This window comes from Aquarana catesbeiana, linkage group LG05, assembly GCF_042186555.1.
Source record: "Aquarana catesbeiana isolate 2022-GZ linkage group LG05, ASM4218655v1, whole genome shotgun sequence".
Classification (NCBI taxonomy): Eukaryota; Metazoa; Chordata; class Amphibia; order Anura; family Ranidae; genus Aquarana; species Aquarana catesbeiana.
The window spans coordinates 130,505,816-130,529,271 of record NC_133328.1 but is presented as its reverse complement, the minus strand read 5'-3'; the positions used below and the strand labels follow the sequence as shown (position 1 = coordinate 130,529,271).

At 42.7% G+C, this 23,456-nt stretch overlaps 1 protein-coding gene across 1 annotated transcript in view; it reads left to right on the top strand.

Annotated features, from left to right (window-relative positions):
- DAZL (deleted in azoospermia like) overlaps nt 1-23,456 on the top strand; it is a 143,031-nt gene that overhangs the window by 1,767 nt on the left and 117,808 nt on the right. Inside the window, exons 2-6 of the mRNA XM_073632750.1 lie at nt 6,181-6,282; nt 11,241-11,332; nt 18,486-18,537; nt 23,014-23,077; nt 23,155-23,288. Coding sequence (XP_073488851.1) covers nt 6,181-6,282; nt 11,241-11,332; nt 18,486-18,537; nt 23,014-23,077; nt 23,155-23,288 — 444 coding nt within the window. The remainder of the gene's footprint in view (nt 1-6,180; nt 6,283-11,240; nt 11,333-18,485; nt 18,538-23,013; nt 23,078-23,154; nt 23,289-23,456) is intronic.

Genomic DNA, 23,456 nt, shown 5'->3' with positions numbered 1-23,456 from the left:
ATCACTCACCACTAAGGATGAGCTCCCTTGTGTTCGCACAGCCCACGTGCAGAGCCTGCTAGGAAGTCAGCACGGCGCTGCGCTAATCACAGGCAGTGAGACATTTACCGATCTCAGCAGCCGCACATCGGGAAATGTCTCACTGCCTGTGATTAGTGTAGCGCCGACTTCCTAGCAGCTTTCTCACTCTAATTCAAGTAGTTCCACTTCAATAACCTCTAGCACACCTTTGGCGATATTGCTGAGATCACAATTTGGATACCTGACTGCCAGGTACTTCACCATGGAAAGTTTATCATTTATATTCTGGGTTGTATACTGATGGTATGGACTTCGGGCTAATGTGGATGAATCAAAGTGTTCCTTGTCAACTACTGATCAGCTCCTAGTTTGACATAGAGCCTGCTTATCACCGTGAGTCGTTTTTTTCTGTTTCTTTCTCCTGCATCCATTGAGGGGACTTTAATCTGAAAACGGAAGGTGCTGACTGGTTTATTATCCCTAAGGCCCTGGCAGGGTTTTATGCCATCCGCTCATTATCACTGAAGTTCTAGTAAGGGCAATCATAGCTTATTTTGGACTGTTACCTAAAATTAAGCTGAACATCCTACTATCTTTGAAGATTTGGACTTTTTCTGTGTTTATTATTGCTTCTCATAATTCTATCAATATTTGCTGGTGGTAGGCAACACTTTCACCTTACCTAATATTTTTTGTTGAGCGCAGTTTATAATTTTTCTTTTTTCTGCACGTGGAGTGTGTGAGCACGCCGAGCTCATCCTTACTCACCACGCACTATATATTTGTAACAGGAGAGACATCGGAAGGGCCATTCCTGGCTCTTCCTATCTGTGTCCTCCGTTTCAATGGACTTTACTATTGGCAATTTACTTGCAACGAATAACTCATTAAAATCTGAGGTAACAATTGTGTGCATACATTTACAAGAATTATACACATTAAGAATTGTTAAAAAAGAATATATACAGTAAAACCTTAGATTGCAAGCATAATTTGTTCCAGAAACATGCTTGTAATCCAAAACACTTGTATATCAAAGCGAATTTCCCCATAACAAATAATGGAAACTCAGATGATTTGTTCCACAACCATTTATTCAGAAGTCTTTCAGGTTATAGTCCATATAAAAAGATTGTAGCAATGTGATAGGTTGTGTAACCATAAAATGTCCATCCACAAATGGAAGTCTCCACAAGGGGATTAGCAGCAAAATCCAGCAGGAGCTACAGAGTATAAAAGAGAAGAGAGGTGCCTTTAAGTGTAGCAATATGGTTACATTTAATGATGTTACAATATTTAGCAACTCACATGGTTGATTAAAACAGGCACATCTAAGTATGCAGGCTTCCAGGGTAAAGCTGTCCACATAAACCATCCTCCACACTGCTGACTCTCACTGCTGTTAGCCTGCAATCATGACCGGGAAGACTACCCTGAAAGCGAGGCTTGAAGCTCTCATGGAGCACAGCGTGGAAGGGATGACTTCGATGGTAGTGCGGAGGATGGTTTTACCGCGGATGCCTGCATACTTGGATGTGCCTGTTTTAATCATCAACCATGCGAGTTGCTAAGACCCCATTCACACAGGGGCAACACGACTTGCAGGTCGCCTCAGCGAGGCGACCTGCAAACGACTGCCCGGGCGACTTGCAAAACGACTTCTGTATAGAAGTCTATGCAAGTCGCCCCCGAAGTCGTACAGGAACCTTTTTCTAAGTCTGAGCGACTTGCGTCGCTCCCCTTAGAACGGTTCCATAGCACAGAACGGGAGGCGACTTGACAGGCGACTAGGTCGCCTGACAAGTCGTCCCAGTGTGAATGGGCTCTAAATGTTGTACCTTTATTAAATGTAACCATATTGCTACACTGCTAGACACCATCTTTTTTACTCAGTTGTGACATGAAGTTACTTGCATATCAAGTCAAAATTTATAAAAAAAAAAGTTTGTCTTGCAAAACCAAGTTGCTCTCAAACCAAGTTGCTCCTGTATATATTAAATAAAAAATCCTTTATGAACCAATTCATGCATAAAATAGAATCCCCTATTAGTTTGATAGACACATCTTCACATAGTTGATCTAAAAAAAAGGGATTTACATAAATACAATAACTCAGAAATATTAAATGACATAAAAATACATAAAAAATATATATTACATACATATAAAGTATGCATCTATCATCCTCAAACTCCCATCTTGGATACATATTCAATCGATAAAAACAACCACTTTTAGCCTAGGTTCACACTATAGTGATGCGGGAACTAGCGCGATTACATCGCCTGTTCCCACTTCACATTTCTCCCGCAGGCAGTTCATGAACTGCTGCGGGTGTCAATACAATGTTAATGACACCCCCAAATCGGTTCACAGATCGCAGTGCGAACTGTGAACTCGCACAGGAATCAGATCGCATGGGTGAGAACACAGATGCGATCTGTTTCCAGTGCAGAAAAAAAGTTAACTTAGCATGAACAGTGTGTGGCGCGGGAAACTCACTCGCACTTGCAAAATGAAGATTTTTTTATTTTTTTCCCCACAAAATTGTCATTGTAATAGGTTATTTCTCTCACATGGCATGTATATACCACAAATAACACCCCAAAATACATTCTGCTACTCCTGAGTATTACGATACCACATGTGTGGGACTTTTTCTCTGCCTGGCCACATACAGAGGCCCAACATGCAGGGAGCGCTATCAGGTGTTCTAGGAGCATAAATTACACATCTAACTTGTTGACTACCTATTACACTTTTGAAGGCCCTGGAGCACCAGGACAATGACAGATGGCACTGATAAGTGGCACTGATGACAGATGGCACTGATAAGTGGCAATGATGACAGATGGCACTGATAAGTGGCACTGATGACAGATGGCACTGATAAGTGGCACTGATAAGTGGCACTGATAAGTGGCACTGATAAGTGGCACTGATAAGTGGCACTGATAAGTGGCACTGATGACAGATGGCACTGATGACAGATGGCACTGATATGTGGCACTGATATGTGGCACTGATGACAGATGGCACTGATATGTGGCACTGATGACAGATGGCAGTGGGGACAGATGGCTGACGTGGCTTATTTTTCTTTCTTTTTTCCTCTTTTACACTTACCGCTGCAGCAGTTCGCTCTCCCTCCTCACACGCTGTCTGTGTGAGGAGGGAGAGCCGGCGATGAGAGATGATCTCATATGTTTACATAGGCACCGCCGATTGCACTGTAAACGGCCGCTGTGATTGGCCGTTTACAGCGATCAAAGCACAGAACTTCCCCGATGCACGCCCGCATCGCGGAAGTAAACAGCAGGACGGCCACCCGGCAGGTAGCGGCGCTGCAGCCGTCTTTCGGCTATAGCGCGGGCGCGAAGTGGTTAAACACTTCAATACCGGGCCTATTCTGGCACTTCTCTCCTACATGTAAAAATCATAATTTTTTGGCTAGAAAATTACTCAGAACCCCCAAACAGTATATATGTTTTTTTAGAAGACACCCTAGGGAATAAAATGGCGGTCATTGCAACTTTTTATCTTGCACGGTATTTGCACAATAAATTTTCAAACACCTTTTTTTGGAAAAAAGTTTCATGAATTAAAAAATAACAAAACAGTAAAGTTAGCCCAATTTTTTTTGTATAATGTGAAAGATGTTACGCTGAGTAAATAGATACCCATGTCATGCTTTAAAGTTGCGTGCACTCATGGAATGGCGCCAAACTTTGGTACTTAAAAATCTCCATAGGCGACGCTTTAAACATTTTTACAGGTTACCAGTTTAGAGTTAGAGGAGGTTTAGTGCTAGAATTGTTGCTCTCGCTCTAACGCACGTGGTGATTTGTTTACATGTGGGGTCCGAGCGTGACGTCATAACGTCGCGCCCGGGCCTCTGATGGTCATAGCGATGACTGGTGACCATCTGGTCACCGGAAATCTCTATGGTTGTAACTCGGCGGCGTCTGATTCTTTCTCCGGGCCCCCGATGGCATGGGAGAGCCCGGAGAAGCCCCCCCATCGCCTATTAGAACGATCAAGTGGCGGAACTGCCTCTATGATCATTCTTATCGTTCACAGAATCGCTGCCTGCAAATGATGCCTGTGGTTGCAGGCATAATTCAGATATCCCCACACAGTCAAGGACGTCATATGACGATGTGCGGTATTGAAGTGGTTAAAGTTTATTTAAAAAAAAAAACAAACATACATGTTATACTCCATCCTCCCCTTCGTGGCTCTCACATCGGCACTCCTGGCCCCTCCCTCCTGCCTGGTGCCCTCACAGCAAGCAGCTTGCTATGGGGGCAGCTGAGCTGTGTGTCCATTCATACATGGAGCCGCGGCTTGGCACCGTCCCTTCATCTCCTGATTGGCAGCAGCGGGAGCCATTGGCCCCCCGCTGCTGCCAAAAGCCAATCAGAAGCGCGAGGCTCTCCTGGACATCGCAGGATCGGAAAAGGAAGCTCAGGTAGGTATTTTGGGGGCAGCTGCACACAAGGTTTTTTACCTTCTTGCATAGAATGCATGAAGGTGAAAAACCTTGTGCCTTTACAACCACTTTAAAGAGAAGCTGCACCTTAAAAAAAAAATATTAAAAGCCAGCAGCTACAAATACTGCAGCTGCTGACTTTTAATAAATGGACACTTACCTGTCCCAGGGTCCAGCGATGTCGGCAGCCGAAGCCGATCAATCGCTCGGCTGCCCCCGCCGCCATCCTCGGTCAGGGAATCGGGAAGTGAAACGCTGCGGCTTCACTGCCCGGTTCCCTACTGCGCATGCGCGAGTCGCGCTGCGCCTCTGCACTGGTCCACGTTGTGTGCTGGGAACTGTTTCCCAGCACACAATGGGGGGGCAGGCTTCTGACGATATTCTGCGGCTGTCTAAGCCCGGAAGTGGCTGCAGATACCTTATTAGACAGGTATCTGCACCCCCTCCCGCCTGAAAGGGCTAGAGGCCGGACAAGGGTTAAAAGTGCTGCTTCCCATTGATTTCAATAGGCAGAGGTGCTTTAGGAGTGGTGTATACTTTTATACTGTATACTTTTTTACTTTATATTTTTTTTTTTTTACAAAAATGTAGAATATATGTTGTCCTAAACTGATGAATAAATTAGTTTTTTTTGTAAGTTTTTTTGGATATGTATTATAGCAAAAAGTAAAAAAAAGTTGTTTTTTTTTTCAAATTTGTCGCTCTTTGTATAAGCGCAAAAAATAAAAACCGCAGAGGTCATCAAATACCACCAAAAGAAAGCTCTATTTGTGGGGAAAAAGGACGTTAATTTTATTTGGGAGCCACGTCGCATGACCACACAATTGTCAGTTAAAGCGACGCAGTGCCAAATCGCAAAAAAAAACGCTCTGGTCAGGAAGGGGATAAAATCTTCCGGGGCTGAATCGGTTAAAGTGATTGTAAATGTTTGATTTTCTTTTAAAAAACAAACTTGTTATACTTATCAGCTCTGTGTAATGGATTAACACACAGCAGCCCTGGTCCTCCTCTCCTGGGGTCCCCTGCTGGCACTTCTGGCTCCTCCTGCCTTGCCGCTTGCGATGGGGATACTTGCACCTTGCGCAAACTTGCTCCCTAGCTGCACTGGGTGCTTCTTTTGACGCACACAGTGCATCTCGGCTCTGCCCTCTGCTCCCTCAGAGGCTATGATTGACAGCAGCAGGAAGCTCCTGCCGCTGTGTGAGCCAATGAGGAGAGAGAGACCCGGGAGAGCTGCTGCACTCATGTACATTGCTTTATAGAGGTCGAGCTCCGCTAAATATAAGGGGAGAGGGGGGTCTGGGAGGAAGTTGCTCCGTTGCTTCAGAAGGTTTTTTTACCTTAATGCATAGAATGCATTAGGGTAAAAACCTTGAAACTTTAATTTTCTGATTCTGTTTTGTGTATTCCATGTATGATGTAATGTCAAATGCAGATAATGTAAATGGGGAGCCTCTGTAAAATCAGTGAGTAACCAAGAACTTCCTGTTTTTTTTTTTTTTCTGCAAAACCTTTCTGGATAATCATTCATGATCTGAGGGGTGCATGTTAGAGCTCTTTCTGGGCCCTGTTGTGTTGTAAAAAAAGTGGGCTTTTTTATTCCCACCTAATTGTATGCAATATGTATTCACAATGCTTCTGATTTTGAAATAATTTGTCTTGTCTAGTCGGATACAGGAAGTCCCATGGAGGATCAGCCATCTGGTTATGTGCTCCCTGAGGGGAAAATTGTACCCAATACTGTTTTTGTTGGGGGCATTGATATCCGGGTGAGTTTGAGTAATTCGCAATTCTGTTTTGTTTAAATATTGCTTTGCAAAAAGGCTGCTTTTCAAACTACATTTGGGTAATGGAAGAAACTGCATGATGGAATATAGTACACTGCCAACAGTTCTTAATAGAAAAATCTCCAGCTTGTAGGCTTTGAACCAGCAGGGCTAACCTAGCTTCTCAGGACACTAAACTGAACTTGTCAGCAAATGGGAAAGTATGGCCACTAGATACGGCTTTGCCTTGTGTCTGACCTCCTAGACGCAGCAGCTATACACACACTGGTAAACTACTGACATTGCCTATAATTAACGTGAAGAAATTACAATTTTTATGGGTTTATTTTAATGTGTACAGGTATTGCTTGTATTGTACTGGTACTATGCCTTGCAGCTGACAGCCATAGAAGTATTCTATAATTACAAATCTTTCCCTCAGACCCCCATATCCTAGGAATTAAAGTGGATGTAAACCCGAATTTTTTTTTTATATATCATAATGTAGAGTATAAGATTTGCTATCATTTGAGCCCAGTCTTGCCACACAGAGTTAATCCATCTCTGAGCAATCCTCTTTTATTCAGTGAGATAAATCTTGACAAACTGAGAGAAACTTTGTCAAATCCTCCCCCTTGCTGTGAGTGACAGGTGATTTACATCTCGTACACTAGACTAGACATGCATTATTTTTTAATTCCCTCCCCTGCTCCTTTCTTCAGCAGCTCTGCAAGGATTGGCTGTTCCACACCTCAGCATGATTTGGCATGCTGAAGTCATGTGGTTACTTTCCTGTCTTTTCACTGGATGTTAGAGATCATAGCAGAAGTTCAGTGTAAGAAATGCACAGGTGAAAAATGCATGTTGACAAGGGGAGTGTAGAGGTGGGTGGGGAGTCTACTGACATCACGACTCCACCCACCGAGCTCCAGACAACAGACCCACCCACAGAATATGCAGTTTTTCGGGTCTCATAACAGACAGAGGGGAGACATTTGACAGGTAAGGATACATACAGGAGGCATGTATATCCTTATAGATAACCCCTACGGCAGTAGTTTAGAAAGGATAACATTGGGTTTACATCCACTTTAAGTGGCTCAAATTCTAATGAATGATCATACCGGATCCCCAGGTATTCACTGCAGTGGCTGTTCTTGTTCTCCTGTGAAATATTAGACCCCAGATTTGGAAAATGTTCTCCTAGGTTGTTCTGCTTTGGCTGTTTTGCTCCTAAACCTCACTGAATCCCAGAGAATGGTTCTTACACACTTATTTATCATCGGATCTGTCAGTTATACACCTGACATGAATCTGATGGCATGTCCTTACAATAGCAGGATGTGTAGGTATTTAGCCAGATTAAGGTACCCCTGGCATTTGCAAAGGATGTTCTAATCTCACTATGAACATTGTATTCCCTTATAGTTCTTGCACTGCTAAAACGCCTCGTGTGGAGGAGTTTGGAGAAATTTCCACTATTCTGATAACTCCTAGCTGGCCTGGAAAAGATTGGTATCCCACCTGGCCAGATGTTTTATGGCTGCTTCTGGCTTGACAAGGCCTACCATCTGAAGGCCTGATTCAACATCCTACCGTTTCCATTGCTGACTTTATTAGCATAGCTGTTGAAAGCCTGGTTTTGAGAGAGTATAGTCTGTGTTAATACTAGGCCCCTACCACCTTTCTGCAGTTTACCATTGTAACTGAAAAGCCTTCATAAAATAATTCAAGGATATCGGGCTTAAAGAAGTATGCTCTTTTGGCCATGCTTCTCCTGTGGTTCACAGGAGTGCACTAGCAGTCACTGCTCTGTGCTCACTGAGAACTGAGCGATCAGTAATTGTGATCAGTTCTGTTAGATGCTGCAGCCACATAGGTGAGTATGAATATTTTTTTTTTTTTTTTTTTTTTTATATTAGTCTGCACTTTTTAACTAGTTCAGCTCTTAAGACACATTGCATACCTTCAAAGAGTGAACTGATTATCACAAGCTGATGGCTGCAGTAGAAGCTATCAGCTTGTGCTCTGCTTGTTTGCTTGTTCAGCCTGGCTTCTGGCTTTAATATGAAAGTGATGTAGTCATTTTCACAGTGGGTCACACGGGACTTGAGACTCAGTTCAGGTCTTGACTTTTACAGGCCACACAAGATTGCTAAAGTGTTGTCCTCATTCATTGTTTGAATATTTTCTGTACTAAGTTTGGAAACATTGCTAACCAATTCCCCATTCAGCGTGTGTAAACATTTGGGCTGAAACAACTAATCGATTAATTGACAACTAATCGATTATGAAATTAATCGATTACTATTTTCATAATCGATTAATCGGCCAGTAACATAATGGGGTCAGAAAAAACTAAAATGAGCCCTTTATAGTACAAAAAGAGCAAATCGCTATTGTAAATATTACTTTCACAGTTCTACTGTAAAAAAATGAACTCCTTACAGTAGTGATTATTTGCTTTTTTGTACTCTACAGGGCTAATTTTAGTTTTTTTTAACCCCATTATGTTACTAAACGTCTTAGACCTGGTTCAAATCTGTGTTTTTTGATGCTTTTTGCAGAAATGCACTACAGTTCATTTACATGGTTTCCTATGGGATACGTTCACATCCATGCTTTTTTCAGCCGCTGCATATTTGGAAAGGGTCAGGGACTTTTTTAATGCAAAACGGTGCTTTTTTGGTTCAATATATTTCAATAGAGAAGCTGCAGAAAAGCATGTAATGCATTTTTGCAGCAATTTGTGTTTACTCTGCCCAACAACAAATTGGCCAAAAAATTGCAAAAACGCAAATCGCAGCAAAATCATGTGTGCTAAAATCAAAACGCACTACAGAAACAGATCAGAAGCAAACTGCATAGGTGTGTACCGAGCCTTATGCTGGCCACATGGATCAATTTTCAGACAAGAATATTCAGACGAAAAATCTTTGTACATTCGCTGTATGAAAGAAAGTTTGATATTTCCACTTGTTTTTAACATTCTGTTTTTAAAATCAATGTAATTTCTGAACGAAAACCACATAAACTGACAATTCCTTTGACCAAGAAGTTTTCTATTTTCAAATTTTCCCGTCACTGTGGTTGAAAATGAACGTCGATTTGACCCCACTAACGATAAGAAAATCAAACGAACGTTCTTAAAATTACATTTTTTTGAAGGAAGACATGGTTTTTTTAATAAAAAAAATTTGATCTTAGTCTGATATTTACCAGATTCACCCTGTAATAGTATATAAAGTATATCTCCTCTAATAGTATATACAGTATATCTCTTCTGTCTGTTATTCTCAGAGTGGATTAGATATTTTGCTTCCTAACCATATTGTTGGTTATTTATATTTACCACTGCATAGAAAGATTTAAGAATAAATTCCCTTTTTTTAAAACTTTACATATTAACTAAATTATACACTACACTATTTTTAAGGTTATTAACCGATGAATCGAAACAATAATTGGCCAACTAATCGATTATGAAAATAATCTTTAGTTGGAGCCCTAGTAAACATACGCCCTGGATAAGTGGCTATATTAGGATCGTGGTGTCGTGTTTTTTTTTTTTTTTAGGCAGCAACCGGCTTTCAGGTAAAAGCGATCCAATTTGCTCTATAGCCACCTGATCACTTTTTTACAGGGATCAGAAGTGCCGCTGCCATTCCTGGGCACTGCTGTTCTTGTGATAGCTGCAAGCGGTTGGCTGCCCAGAGAAGGAACATACGTTTTTTAACACACACCCTCCCCCCCATGCTCGCATGCGAATGTAGGTCCTGCACGCATCTGTAAACAGTAATTGGGCCACACATGAGGTATATGAAGCCCTACTTAAAATAGCAAATTAGTATCCAGTCAGGAAGGTCCTTGCACTACATACTTGTTGGTAGATCTAAAGGAAATTGTACAATCAGTTTGTAAAGCGTTTGGTAAGCTTAGTGTTCAGCTCGACAGAAAAAAATTTAAAGGTGAACATCGTACATCCTCCCCTTTCCCAATGTACTTAGGTCTGGCAACGCTGAGCTGTCAGTGCCCACTCGGTCCAGTGATTTAAAATTCCCACTCTTCTGCGTCTTCAATGTGCAGTGCTTCTGGGACATACCAGAGTGATTCTGATTGGTCAGTGCCTGCACAGTAAATCACTCTGATCTATCCTAGAAGCAATACACAGAGAAGAGCAGAGCTTTCAGATACCTAGACCAGCTTTGTTGGCACTAACCGCTCAATTTGAACTTGCGCAGGACCCCCCCGCTAACCTGGATCGCGGCAATATCCCGCTATGAGCCCCTGGTATAGCTGCATCACCGGTCTGGGGCTTAGAAATCCCCTCGGCTTAATCTCCAAAATGTCCCCAGTCAGGTGGTACATTCTAATTGGGCGGCGCCGACCAATCAGAACCCGCATAACCCGTCCTGTCAGGGGAGAAGGAGAGACAGCTGCTATACCAGGGTTCATAGCGGGATATCGCCGCGCTCCAGGTCAGGGGGGAGGGGGGTGTAAGGGGGTTCCTATAAGTTCACCTTACAGATTTTTTGTAAGGGTTAACAAACACTTTAAGTGTGCCAAAAATTCATCCTCGGCATAAAGGTTTGCCCTACTTTGGAAATATTGTCCCTGCCCTGATTTCTGGAACATCTTTCACCATATGTACAAAAATATTCCTTATTTTCTGACCCCCATCCATAATAGTACTTGCATAGTGGTGATCAGAATGTGTTCCAATCCTTCTGTAGTCCTTTAAGGTGTAGTAGGGACCATTTCAGAGCCATTTTCATTTTTGTTGCAGTAGCTTTACACAATGACAAACCCATAGAAAGAATGGCAGAGGCAGTGTGATCTCTAGTGTGAATGAGCTGTGATATGGCTTCATCTATGATGTTCAGTTGTGTGTATACACATATAAATCTCGCTACCAGGATCGCATGTCTGTTTACCCTTGTGTGTTTTGAACTTTTTTTTAGATGGACCAACATGAAATTAAAGACTTTTTTTCAAAGTTTGGTTCAGTAAAAGAGGTAAAAATAATTACCGATCGCGCTGGTGTCTCCAAGGGGTAAGTACTAAACATTTTAATTAACATTAAAATGATAATATTGTGTAGTGATAAGGGCAAGTGGTTATATGTGCCTCTCTCCGCAAAGCATTGCAGCTGTGGCATGTTAGTGTTTGGGTTGGGTGGCAGTAATACCATTGCTCAGCTGCCTGTATTTAACAACCCCCACCCGGGTCGTCTGCGTTAAAAAAAGTCCTTTCTTCATTATATGTCCAGCTCATTGAATTAGCCGCATTATTAAATATGGAAAGGGATTATGCTTAGGTCAACTTTAAAATTAATTTCAAGGGGTACTCCACTTTAAACTGTCTTCTCTCTTCTCAGTAAAATAGAACACTTGTATTTTATAAAAACATTGTGTGTTTATAGGTTTTTTCATTGTTACATGGAATGATTTGGATCATCTATATAGCAAGTAGAGAATATTCAGTCATTTTAGGTTACTTGTACACGGTACTGGTGTTTGAACATCAGTATTCCTGACCAAAATTTCTTGTGTTTATACTGTAAGTAAAATCAATTCTAGCACTTAGAATGGAGTTTTGAAGTGGAATTTCAGTCAAATTCTAACTAAGCCTAAACCCACTCTTGCCTCGTTTGAAGTCTATTCTATCCACACTGTAAGAGAAAAGATGGCTATACCTACCTAGTCTGAAGTCAATCCAGTCATTTGATCGGGTCCCAACACTGGCTTCAGTGTAGAGGAGAAGCGGCTGCAGAGCCTGGGTGACATCACCTATAGGCTTACTATGGGGCATCCATTGTGGGCTGTCTCATCTCTACACTGAAACCGGAGCTGAGACCTGATCATGTGACCGGACCAGAGTGGCTTCAGAATAGATAAGTATAAACAACTTTTCTTTTACAGGGTAGATCGAATAGACTTTGAATGGAGATGGGAGTAGGTTTAGGCTTACAATTTGAATGGAATTTCACTTTAACCTCTTCAAATTAATTTATTAGCATAAAAATACTGGTCGGCAACACAGATTTAGTTTTTTTTTTTTTTTTTTTTTTGTTTTTGCTTTTTTCTCCTCTATGCACAGCGCATATTTATGTGCCTGTGTGTACTGGTACATTGAAAACAAGGCTGCATTTAGAGAGAAAAAACCTTTATGCCTAAAATCTGAGTTTTTAGGCAGCAGTGTGGAAGAGGCATTTCTGTCTGCTGCCTTGTTCTGTGCTATCTGCATGAGTCACTTCTGACTAGTTTTACTGACACCAAGAGGTAAAAAGGTTATGGGGAGGGAGGCCAGCACACAGCCTGTGATTGAAGGCCTCAGCTGCGTTTCTGTGTAAAGGTGGTGTGCCCCTGCCCTCCAATCAGCTCTCCTCACTGAGTGTAACTTCAGCTCCCTGGACGCTGTTTTCTGAAAGCTCAGACAACCTGTATAAGTTCTGGACTTTGAATTGCTGTAGAGATGAGAGCTGCAGGTACAACTTATGCAGGAGAATTTGTTTCATCTCTTGTGTATCACCTGAGTCTAGTCCGTGTACACTATCGCTAGTACACTGGGTATATGTGAAGGTTTACAACCACTTTAAAGTAAAACTGACAGTCTAAACTTTCTAAAGTAGCAAAAGTCCTGAAGGGCACATATAATGGTCAAACCTGTGGAGCCCCCTTGGATCCTAGGCCAGCCCAGGCTGTGCATATAGGGTTTTCTCCCCAAACCAAAATGAATGTGACCCTGACATGAGAAAAGTTTAAAAATATGGGGGGCTGCCATTACTTTGCTTTGAGAAAGTTAGTTCCCTGGCTGCCACATTGATGTATTAGCTTCTCAGCCTGTTGGATAAAATCAAGTGTAGTATCTGAAATCAATTCTCAAGAAGAAATCTGGCTCCCTTTGCATAGGGCAGGCGGTTAGTAAGGTGGGAATGGTGAGAGGGACCCTTGTTGTCCCAGATTGAATCTGCCTTTGTTTACCAGGCTTTGTCCCCCGGTTGATGGCAGGGCTCTCCCTATGTTCTAATGCCTTCTGATTTGATTGGGTCTGCATTTGTCTGGCCTGGGAGGCTTGCGGAGCTCCCTGTGATGTGCCCCCTGGGAGGTGTTGTCCCAGGGGTGCTGGCAAAAAACTATGGTGTGGCAGAGCCACACCATTGGTGGTTCACTGGCACAAGGACACCTCACCTCATGCTTTACTTGCACTTTGCCTTTGTGGCTGCCTGGATAGTCAAGGCAATTTATATATTGGAAGGAAGGCCCGCTATGTACTGCACATAGCACCTTTTTTGTCACAAGCGCTGTTTTTGCACGGAGAAGGTGCATGTCATCTGAGCCTACCCTGATGTTGAGTGGAAGTTCTGTGACCTTTCTGGTCTTTTGCTCCTTCCCATCTGGAGGGTCTCCCTCTGGGGAGAATCCCCTACCAAGTAAGGAATGGGGTTCACCTTGCTTCAACCTAGGTAGACAGTGGTGTGCCTTGCCTCTGCCAGTTTTGTGCCATACTAATGTACTCTGTGCACGTTGTGTGCTTGCGAGTTCACTTTTCACTTATGTTCATTGACGGACACAGCTCCTCTGATTCTTGACCATAGTGGTTACAGCGCCACCTACAGGAGTAGGACTCTAGGCAGAAAAAGAACACAACTCTGCCTATGGGCAGTCCTAGATGGTATAAACCACCTCTCTGCTAAAGTGCCCACCAGTGCCAGCAATCGTTCCCATTAGTGATGCCAGTCAGTGATGCCCACCAGTGCCGCCTTATCTGTGCCCACCAGTGAAGGAGAAGAGAAAGCTGAAAAATGGCCTGGGCAGGAAGGGGGTGTAAGTGCCCTGTATTGAGGTGGTTAAAAAGCATATCTAAACCCTACCCAAAAGCTAAACTGTAATCTGTTGCAGTTTACCAAAACCCTAAATGTGGTGGCCATATAGTTTTCTTTAGGTTTTTTTTCCCCCTTTCGCATGTGATCTGGGCAGTTAGTCTATATTTCAACTTCCTTCAGGCCAAGCTGTTCAGCTAAAGTAGCAAGTAGAGGGCTGAGACAAAACATTTAACACTGATCAAGATGTTTATAATGGTCAGATTTTATTTATGCAAAACCTTTATCCCTAAATGAAAAAAAAAAAAAAAAATAGGACCGTATGCACAACGCGCATTTGCTCAACTCCTCTGAATGCTTTTTCTCCTGGCAGGAGAAAAGCTGCTTAAACATGGTAAAAACTAATAGAATGCATAAACGCCTCTGGTATTTGGGCTCATTTATGTGCGTTCTGCATTTTTTTGCACAAAAGCGTCTCTCCTGAATGTGATTTTTTTGTTTTTTTTCCAAGTATATACCATAGTTTGACTATGGGGGAGATTTACTAAAACTGGAACACTCAAAATCTGGTGCAATTCTGCATGGTAGCCAGTCACCTAACTAGCTTGTTCATTTAAGCTTTGACAATAAATCCCGGATGCCAATTAGTTTCTATGCAGAGCTGCACCAGATTTTGCAACCCCAAATAACGTTCACACAGATTGATTACTGTCTGAGACAGACATACAATGATTTGGGTTAGTTTTACCAAAGAAATGTAATATATTTTGTCCTAAATTTTTGAAGAAAGATTACTTCTAAGGCCTCATGCACGCTGGACATTTGTGCAGCTGCTTCTAGGGGCGTCAGGTGTTTTATTTCCTGCCTCTAAAATCCCCTGTATATTAGCCTGTGTCCGTGCACACAGACTTTTAGCAGTGTTTAGTGCCAGCTTTTTGAAGCCGGAAAAAAAATCCTGTGCGTCCAGGAGCAGCAGAGTTTTGGCAGAAAGAGTTTGGTGCTTATAAACGTTTTAACATTAGGCATGTTTAGCGCTTGAGCGTTAATTCATTTCAGTGGCCAGAATGAAAGATTTGTCATTCATTAAACCTTTACTACTGTGATGCTGTTATTGGTCACAGCTGTCACATGGTACAGGGCCACTGTGATTGACCCTGGTACCATGTGATTACTGTGACCAATCAGAAAATGAAACGGTAGTAAGCAAGGCATCAGGAATGAGTCTTGATTACTACTGTAACTGATTTCTGCGATCACAGTGGTCCCATAGTACCCGCGCCCTTGTGAGCGGTCCAGTACTATGATTGGTGATCTACTGTCTGGTTGCCCCTTACTACTATGTAAGGCCCCCATGGTGTCAGTGGGGGGCTCTTCAGTTGAGATGGTCGTCGTGGAGTCCTGCAGGTGAGGATTATCAGAGGTAGAAGATCCCCTGTGCTATGTACATGTCAGGGTTGGGGGTGTGATGGTCTCCTCCTGGAGTCCATGGTTGGGGAGGTCATGGTCGAGAAAGCTCTTTTGCTGTGACATCTGATTCCCAATTAAGTTTGTTCTGTGTATTGCCATTTACATTTGTGTGGTAATGTGCATTTTGTCACACATTAACGTGCACTGAAATCAATGGCCTGCCAGTGTACCAAAAATCAGATGTGCCACAAAATTTTCAACGCAGTGCACTATCATGCATTGTGGCGCACTGCATTGCTTAGTGTATTGGGTTGCCATTCAAAATGTTTGGTGCAGCAACAAGTCTTCTGGCTACACATAGATGTAAATGGGCTTTTCCCATCCCACTGTCTGAAATGCTGCCCCGTGCTTTCCCCCTCCAAAGCCAGAATGCTTCCAGCTCAAGGACATGCAGCACCAATACTAATGACACAAAAGCAGCTTCCAGTCTCAGGATGCCTTGTGCTATGACCGGTTCCCACCAGCAGAGGGAGTATCAGTCTACCAGCACTTAAAGTGGATGTAAACTCAATGTCATCCTTTCTAAACTACTGCCATAGGGGTTATCTATAAGAATATACATGCCTCCTGTATGTATCCTTACCTGTCAAGTGTCTCCCCTCTGTCTGTTATTAGACCCGAAAAACGGCATATTCTGTGGGTGGGTCTGTTTGGAGATCGGTGGGTGGAGTCGTGATGTCAGTAGACTCCACTCACCTCTACACTCCCCTTGTCAATATGCATTTTCTCCTGTGTATTTCTAACACTGAACTTCTGCTATGATCTCTAACATCCAGTTAAAAGACAGGAAAGTAACCACATGACTTCAGCATGCCAAATCATGGTGAGGCGTGGAACAGCCAATCCTTGCAGAGCTGCTTAAGGAGTGGGGGTGGGAATTTAAAAATACTGCATGTCTTAGGCTAATGCACGAGATGTAAATCACCTGTCACTCACAGCAAGGGGGAGGATTTGACAAAGTTTTTCTCAGTTTGTCAAGAATTGTCTCACTGAACAATAAGAGGATTGCTCAGAGATGGATTAACTCTGTGTGGCAAGACTGGGCTCAAATGATAGCAAATCTTATACTCTACAGTATGATAAAAAAAAAAAAAAAAAAAAATTTCGCGTTTACATCCACTTTAAATAAAAGGGTCTGCTTGTAAAGGAAAGACAGTTAGATTTAACTATGCACATCCCAATGAAAGCTTGGAATAGAATAGCATGGTCCCTACCTCTCCTGGATTTAAATTCCTCACTGTACAGAGATCCTTTCCAGCTTCACTCTCAACCTACTCCACTGTCTTTTCCTCTGTAATAACCAAGCTTAGATCTGGATGCTGAATACCCAAGCCTCTATCTGGATAGTATTAGCCAAGCCTCGTTCTAGAGATAATTCAAGCTCTACAATGCACCAACGGCTGAGCGGCTCTGGCAGAGTTTGAATCGCTCCAACTCGCCACTCATAGAACACCTTTTGAAGAGGGGGCTGGGACCCTGTGTCCCAGGAGAGAGTGCTGACAGCCCACACACAGCAGTCCTTCTGTCTGGAGGGCGGCGCCGGGATGACGTGCAATCGCAAATCAGCTGGATTCTGCATTGATGCAGAATCGCTCAAGGCTGCATCGAGATGTGCCAATTTTCAACACCCCTAGCACAACACTACCCTCTCAACAGGTTGAAGTTCTGCTAACAAGGATGTCTTCATTGCTTCTCCATAGAGTGGAGCCATCCTAAGGCAGAAAGCGTTACTAGCAGGATCACCAGGTGAACAAAAAAGAAAAAGGCCTAGAAAAGGCTTTTGCAGTCCCCACATTTAGGGATCGGTAAGCTGCAGTATATATTTTGAGTTTAGCTGCATTCTAATCTTGGGGAAGTCTAGGCCGGTGTAACATCTGGACCTATGATCCAAGGGTGCTCTAAAAGTATTGATTTGAAGATTAACAGATATTTACAAACTTTGTCAGCATTGCAAAATGAAATTGATCGTATCACAGATGTAGCTGTACATCACAAGTTGGCTGTTTTTCAAATTCCACTAAAGGTATTAGCTAGTGTTCATGTAGTAAGTGTCATCTGGGAGGAAGACTATTTGCATTTCAAGGTTTAGAGCAGCCTTTTTGAGCAGTATTGTGGTGCCTTATAGACACTTCACACGAGTTCATTTTCTACTGTTGAGGATACGTCTATACACTCTGAGCAGTCAGGCCCCAGTTCTGTTATATGGATGTTATCGGTGACTTCTTGATGACCTGAGCTATAGAGTACATGCTTCCTGAGAAACAGAGCTTGCTAAGGCTGAATATTAAAGCAGAATTTCAGGTTTTTTTTTTTTGTTTTTTTTTTTGTGCATTTACATTGGTCTAGCTTGGATCAATGTAAATATGCATATTCTATGCCTGGCCAATCCCTGTGGAAATGGAGTACCACTGTAGTAATGCTACTACATTGATTTCTTCAAGGTCCTGTCTTCAGTGGCTGACCTGCTAAAAATTAACCACAGGGGGTTGCTCGTTCTCCACAGATGTCATTTGGAGAAGTTGCCGTTTTCTTAATGCAAAGCATTCTCTGGTTTAGGTAAAGAGGCAGGGTGTGACACAACCAAAAATCTCAATCTCTTTCAACCAGAATGATTTGCATTTATTAAGAAAAATGGAGGACGTTCTGTGAATGGTGACTTCTCCCAACTGGTCGAACTTTGAAGGTTACAATGAAGTAGGGCACGTGCTCGGCCCAGAACCTAGAATACAGCGAGGATTACTGTAGTAGCAGTGACTACTAGTATATAGTGATCTGCCAGGTATGGCATACTCCAAGCTGCACCAATGTAAATATGCAAAAATCATCCACACCTGGATTTAAAAAAAAATCCCAAATGGCAGTTAAACAATTTGAAGCTGTCCTCTGAAGTGACTAAAATGTAATTTCTTTATTTTAGATATGGTTTTGTCTCCTTTTATGATGACATTGACGTTCAGAAGATTTTAGATGTAAGTTTTTCTGGCTATTGGTAAATTTTTGCCTGCATATAAACACTGGATGCAACTCTTGGTTCACCCAGTGCCAGAGGTGCACTGAGTGTCAATGTGTTTGCTTGAGAGCTGTGTAGATTGTGTAAATTGAAGTAGTTTCTGTACTAGTTTTGTTTGGGGGAGGGACACATTTAAAATTTCGGAACCACTAAGCAGTGCCTAGAGTCCAGGCTCCATTTTAGGACCCAAACATATGTCTTACAATTGTGCAGGACACAGGCAACTTATTCATACGCCATAGGTTCAGCTTGTACTTTCAGGTAAATGGATACTGGCATGTTTTTGATGACACTCCACCTGGTGCATCTATCCTTTTAATTCCACCCCACTCTGTCCTCAGTTTTTTTTTAATAGTGTCTAAATTACCTCTTCTTCCCAGGAAACCAGCTGTGGGGACAGCCTGTAAAGTTGCTTTGGACACTGGAACCTATGTAGGGCACTTGGCAACTTCTTGCAAATGCATTAGGCGCAGTGTGCCTTACAGGTCCAGGACTGAACCATCTCAATGGAACCCAGTACCTACAGACCTATTTAGGGGTATGCCCACCATGACGTGCAAAGCCTATAATTTATAGTCGGTTTCATAATAAGTTAAGATGGCGTTATCCTGTATTTTTGACCGTTACTGTGTAAAATGGGGGTATGTTTGGCATGTATTCACCTTATGGTGTAAACTTTTCAAAATTGCCACTAAAAGTCATCATCTCAGTCTCAGGGGAATAACCAGGTGTTACATTACACAACTGGTCGCACGCCTTAACCGCTTGCAGACCGGCTCACGCCAATATGTCTGCAGAAGGGCATGTACAGGCATACTAACGAAGCGGTTTGCAGGCGCGCACGCGTCGCCGCGAGCTCCGTGAGTGATCGCGAGTCCTACGGACTCTGTCATCGGGGATACCCACGATCGTCTCACGGAGAGGAAGAACGGGGAAATGCTGATGTAAACAAGCATTTCCCCGTTCTGCCTAGTGACACTGATCACAGCTCCCTGTAATGGGGAGCGGTGATCAGTGTTGTCACACGTAGCCCCTCCCTCCCACAGTTAGAATCACTCCCTAGGACACACTTAACCCCTTCACTGCCCCTAGTGGTTAACCCCTTCACTGCCAGTCACATTTATACAGTAATCAATGCATTTTTAATCGCACTGATCGCTGTATAAATGTGAATGGAGCCAAAAGTATCCGATCTGTCCACCATAATGTCGCAGTCACAATAAAAATCGCTGCTCGCCACCATTACTAGTGAAAATGCCATTAAACTATCCCCTGTTTTGTAGACGCTATACCTTTTGCGCAAACCAATCAATAAAGCCTTATTGCGATTTTTTTTTTTTTTTTTACCAGAAATATGTAGAAGAATACGTATCGGCCTAAACTGAGGAAAAAAAGTTTTTTATATATATTTTTTTGGGGATATAGTAAAAAATAATGCGTTTTTTTCAAAATAGTCGCTATTTTTTTGTTTATAGTGCAAAAAATAAAAACCGCAGAGGTGACCAAATGCCACCAAATGAAAGCTCTATTTGTGGGGAAAAAAAGGACATCAATTTTGTTTTGGAGCCACATCGCACAACCGCGCAATTGTCAGTTAAAGCGACGCAGTGCCAAATCGAAAAAGTGCTCTGGTCTTTGGCCAACCAAATGGTCCAGGGCTTTAGTGGTTAATGACACTTCCGCTTACAGCTGTTATAAGGTACTCGGGTGCTTCCTCTCACCTTTCTGCCATGAGGATTTGTTGCAGGATGGTCTACACCAGTGTGATCACATATTCCTTCTGGACATACTTGCCCCCTCTCCCACACTCTACTCCATGAGAACCCCCCCCAAGGGGAATACCCTCAGTTGTAGCCATGGTGGAGATCAGGTAAGAGGGAGCCAACTGTAAACAGCAGGTGAACATTCACTCTGCCGTAGGCTCACACAACCTCAGTGACAGTTTTCCTTGCACTAGAGCATGAACCGGTCTTAACACCAGCTTCAGTATCCGATTCTTGCTCTATTTTAGGTACGCAACAAGCGGCCTGTTTCACAAAATCAGAATTTGCTGCATCTGTCACAATTTCTCTGACCGATTACTGCCTTAATGCATCTCTGCCCAGAATTCAAAAATGTCCCACCTTTTTTAATCTCACTTCTCACCTGCAGTCAGACCCTGGTATGATGGTCCTAGATGATGCTGATTCAAAGGGAAATGAAGAGGACGTAGAAGCGGTGTTTGGGGGGGAAGCTGTAGAAGATTTCTCTCTTCTGCACTGTCATCATATTGAATGGAGAGCTTCCAGCAATAAGCTTGCTAATGTTGACAAAAGCTTGTTGTCTCTGTACAGAAAAGCTTTGGTATTGTACAGAAATTCTTGTCGCTCCCCTTTGGGCACAGAGACCTACTAAGCCTTGCAAAACATTCCCTGTTCATGAACAGATAGAGCAGATAGTTGGCAGTGTATGACAAGTGGAAGATTCCTGAAAGGATTTTTAGTCCCCCCAAATTTTTTTTACTTTATCCTGTTGAGAGAGAGTTCACAAAGAAATTGTCTACCCCTGAGGTTGGCCCTGCAGTCTCCTTCCTAAACAAACATCTCCCCTGTACCCAATGAAGAAGCTTTATCTTTGAATGACTGTGGACAGAAAATTAGAGAATCTCTTAAACGCTCTACACGGGCAGCTGCAACCAGCTCGGGCTGCTATTTCTGTATATCAGACTGCAGCAAACTGGGCAAGGAAAATGAGCAACCAGAATAGCCCTGTCTTTTAGAATGGTGCAGTTGCAGTATAACTTTTTCCATCTGCATTTTTTGTGTGTGGCTGCCCTGGGACACGTCAGACAGATCTATATGGGCAGGATTATCTAGCTAAATTCTTGGACAGCTGAAGCTGCCTAAGAGAAAGGCCTTGCATGTATGCCGTTTTAATGAAGGAGCCTGTTTGGTGAGGCACTTTTCCAATTCAACTGTTTTTAAAGGTTCTGTTTTGTTTTTATCCTTTAACAAACATGTCATACTTGCCTGTTCTGTGCAATGGTTTTTGCACAGAGCAGTCCCAATCCTCTTCCTCTTCCCAATGCCGGTGCGTCTGGCCCTTTTCCCCCCTTGCTGAGTGCCCCTATAGCAATCTGCTTACTCTGTGGGCACTAGTGTCTGAGCTGCCTCTGTGTCTGAGACTCAAGAGTGCTGCTCGGCCCCGCTCCCTCCTCACTGGCTGTGATTAACAGCAGTGAGAGCCAATGGCTCCTGCTGCTGTGGCTCAGCCAGTGAGGAGGCAGAGACCCAGGAGAGCTTCTGCTCTTGTGCACATTGCTGGATCAGGCTAAGATGGGAGGGGGGGGGGGTGCACACAGGTTTATTATCTTCAAGCCAAATTTGGGCCAGTGTCCAATCTCATGAAAGTAGATGCATATAACCCATGGTCTATGAATACTAGTCTTGTAGTGTACTGAAAGATAAGGGCAAGAAAGTCAAAATTCCTCCCCCCAACAATCTGTTTCAAACGTTGCTTTAAGAAGCTTGAATAATGGTAGGTGATTCCAAAAACAAAGGAACATTGAAGTCTTAAAGTGGATGTAACACTGATTCATGAAATTTGAGCTGGGCAGTGTTTTCTTATCTCTCTCCAAAGCACTGAGTCCCATGGCTTTCTCCTGCTCTGTAGCTCTGTTATCAGCCTGATAACTTCTGACAAGTTCTCAGACTCAGTCAGTAGATAAAAGCAGCCTGAAATTTGTGTTGGAGGTTGCTATAAATAGATTAAAATGCACAGAGCTGGACTTGTCACAGCAGAGCTCTGTACATTACTTCCTTTGCCAATGTGGAGTGGGGGTGTGTGCCTTTCCTCCAATCAGCTGTCCTGGCTGTATGCCCAGACTTCACACTCAGTGCTGAACAGGAAGAGAAAAATCACACAATCTGCACTTTCTAAAGGATATATACAGCTGAAGACAGCATATATACATGTAAAACTTATGTAGGGAGGTTTGTTTCATCCCTGTGTATCTGAGGCTGTTCACTTTACTGGATATATTTGAGGGTTTACATCCACTTTAAGAAGTGCACTTTTAACCTCTGTTAATCTGCGAAAATCCAGCTGTATAGAATTAGATTTCATGCACATTTATAAGCAGTCAGCATCCTAACTTTAAACAACATTTGCTTGATAAGAATCTCACAAACTTCTGTCGCGTTTTGCCTGAAAGTGCGATTTAATAAACATTGACCTTGACCAAATCTAAAGTTGTGTAGACCAGGAAGTGGATACTATTTGCCTTTATAAAATCATCGGAAAGCTGTAAATCTTAGTTTTGCCGAATATCTCTAATGTTTATAATCAGCAGAAGCCTTTTATTTGGAATAGGTGGTGCCCTCTACATACATTTTGTGCTCAGATGTAGTTATCCCATTTTCTGAAAAGCTTCATTTACTTCTGCATTATACTTCAGACTCAGGTCAGCTTTCATGGCAAGAGACTAAAACTTGGACCAGCTATAAGAAAGCAAAGTACATGTGAGTAAATATCTACATTGCATTTGATCATAACTGTGGTTCTCAGGAAAACATTTAACCATATAATCTTCTTTTAGGTGCACACATTCAACCAAGAACTGTGGTGCTTAGCACCCAAGCACCACAATATCAGAGCATGTGGAGCACCCCTGTCACCGATGCATATGTTCAGCCTACTCCCATGTTTAGTCCTATGGCATCTTATTATCAGGTTAGAAATTGGCTTTTGTATAGTAATTAAGTATTTAATACCTTGTTTTCGATCTATCTGTTTGTCAGGACTGTGTGTCGTCGTGGATACTGGCAGACAAAGCTGTAACACAGCCTAATGTGACCCTGCCTACTCCTATTTTGCTCCACTGTCCTAGGAAATTAGGTC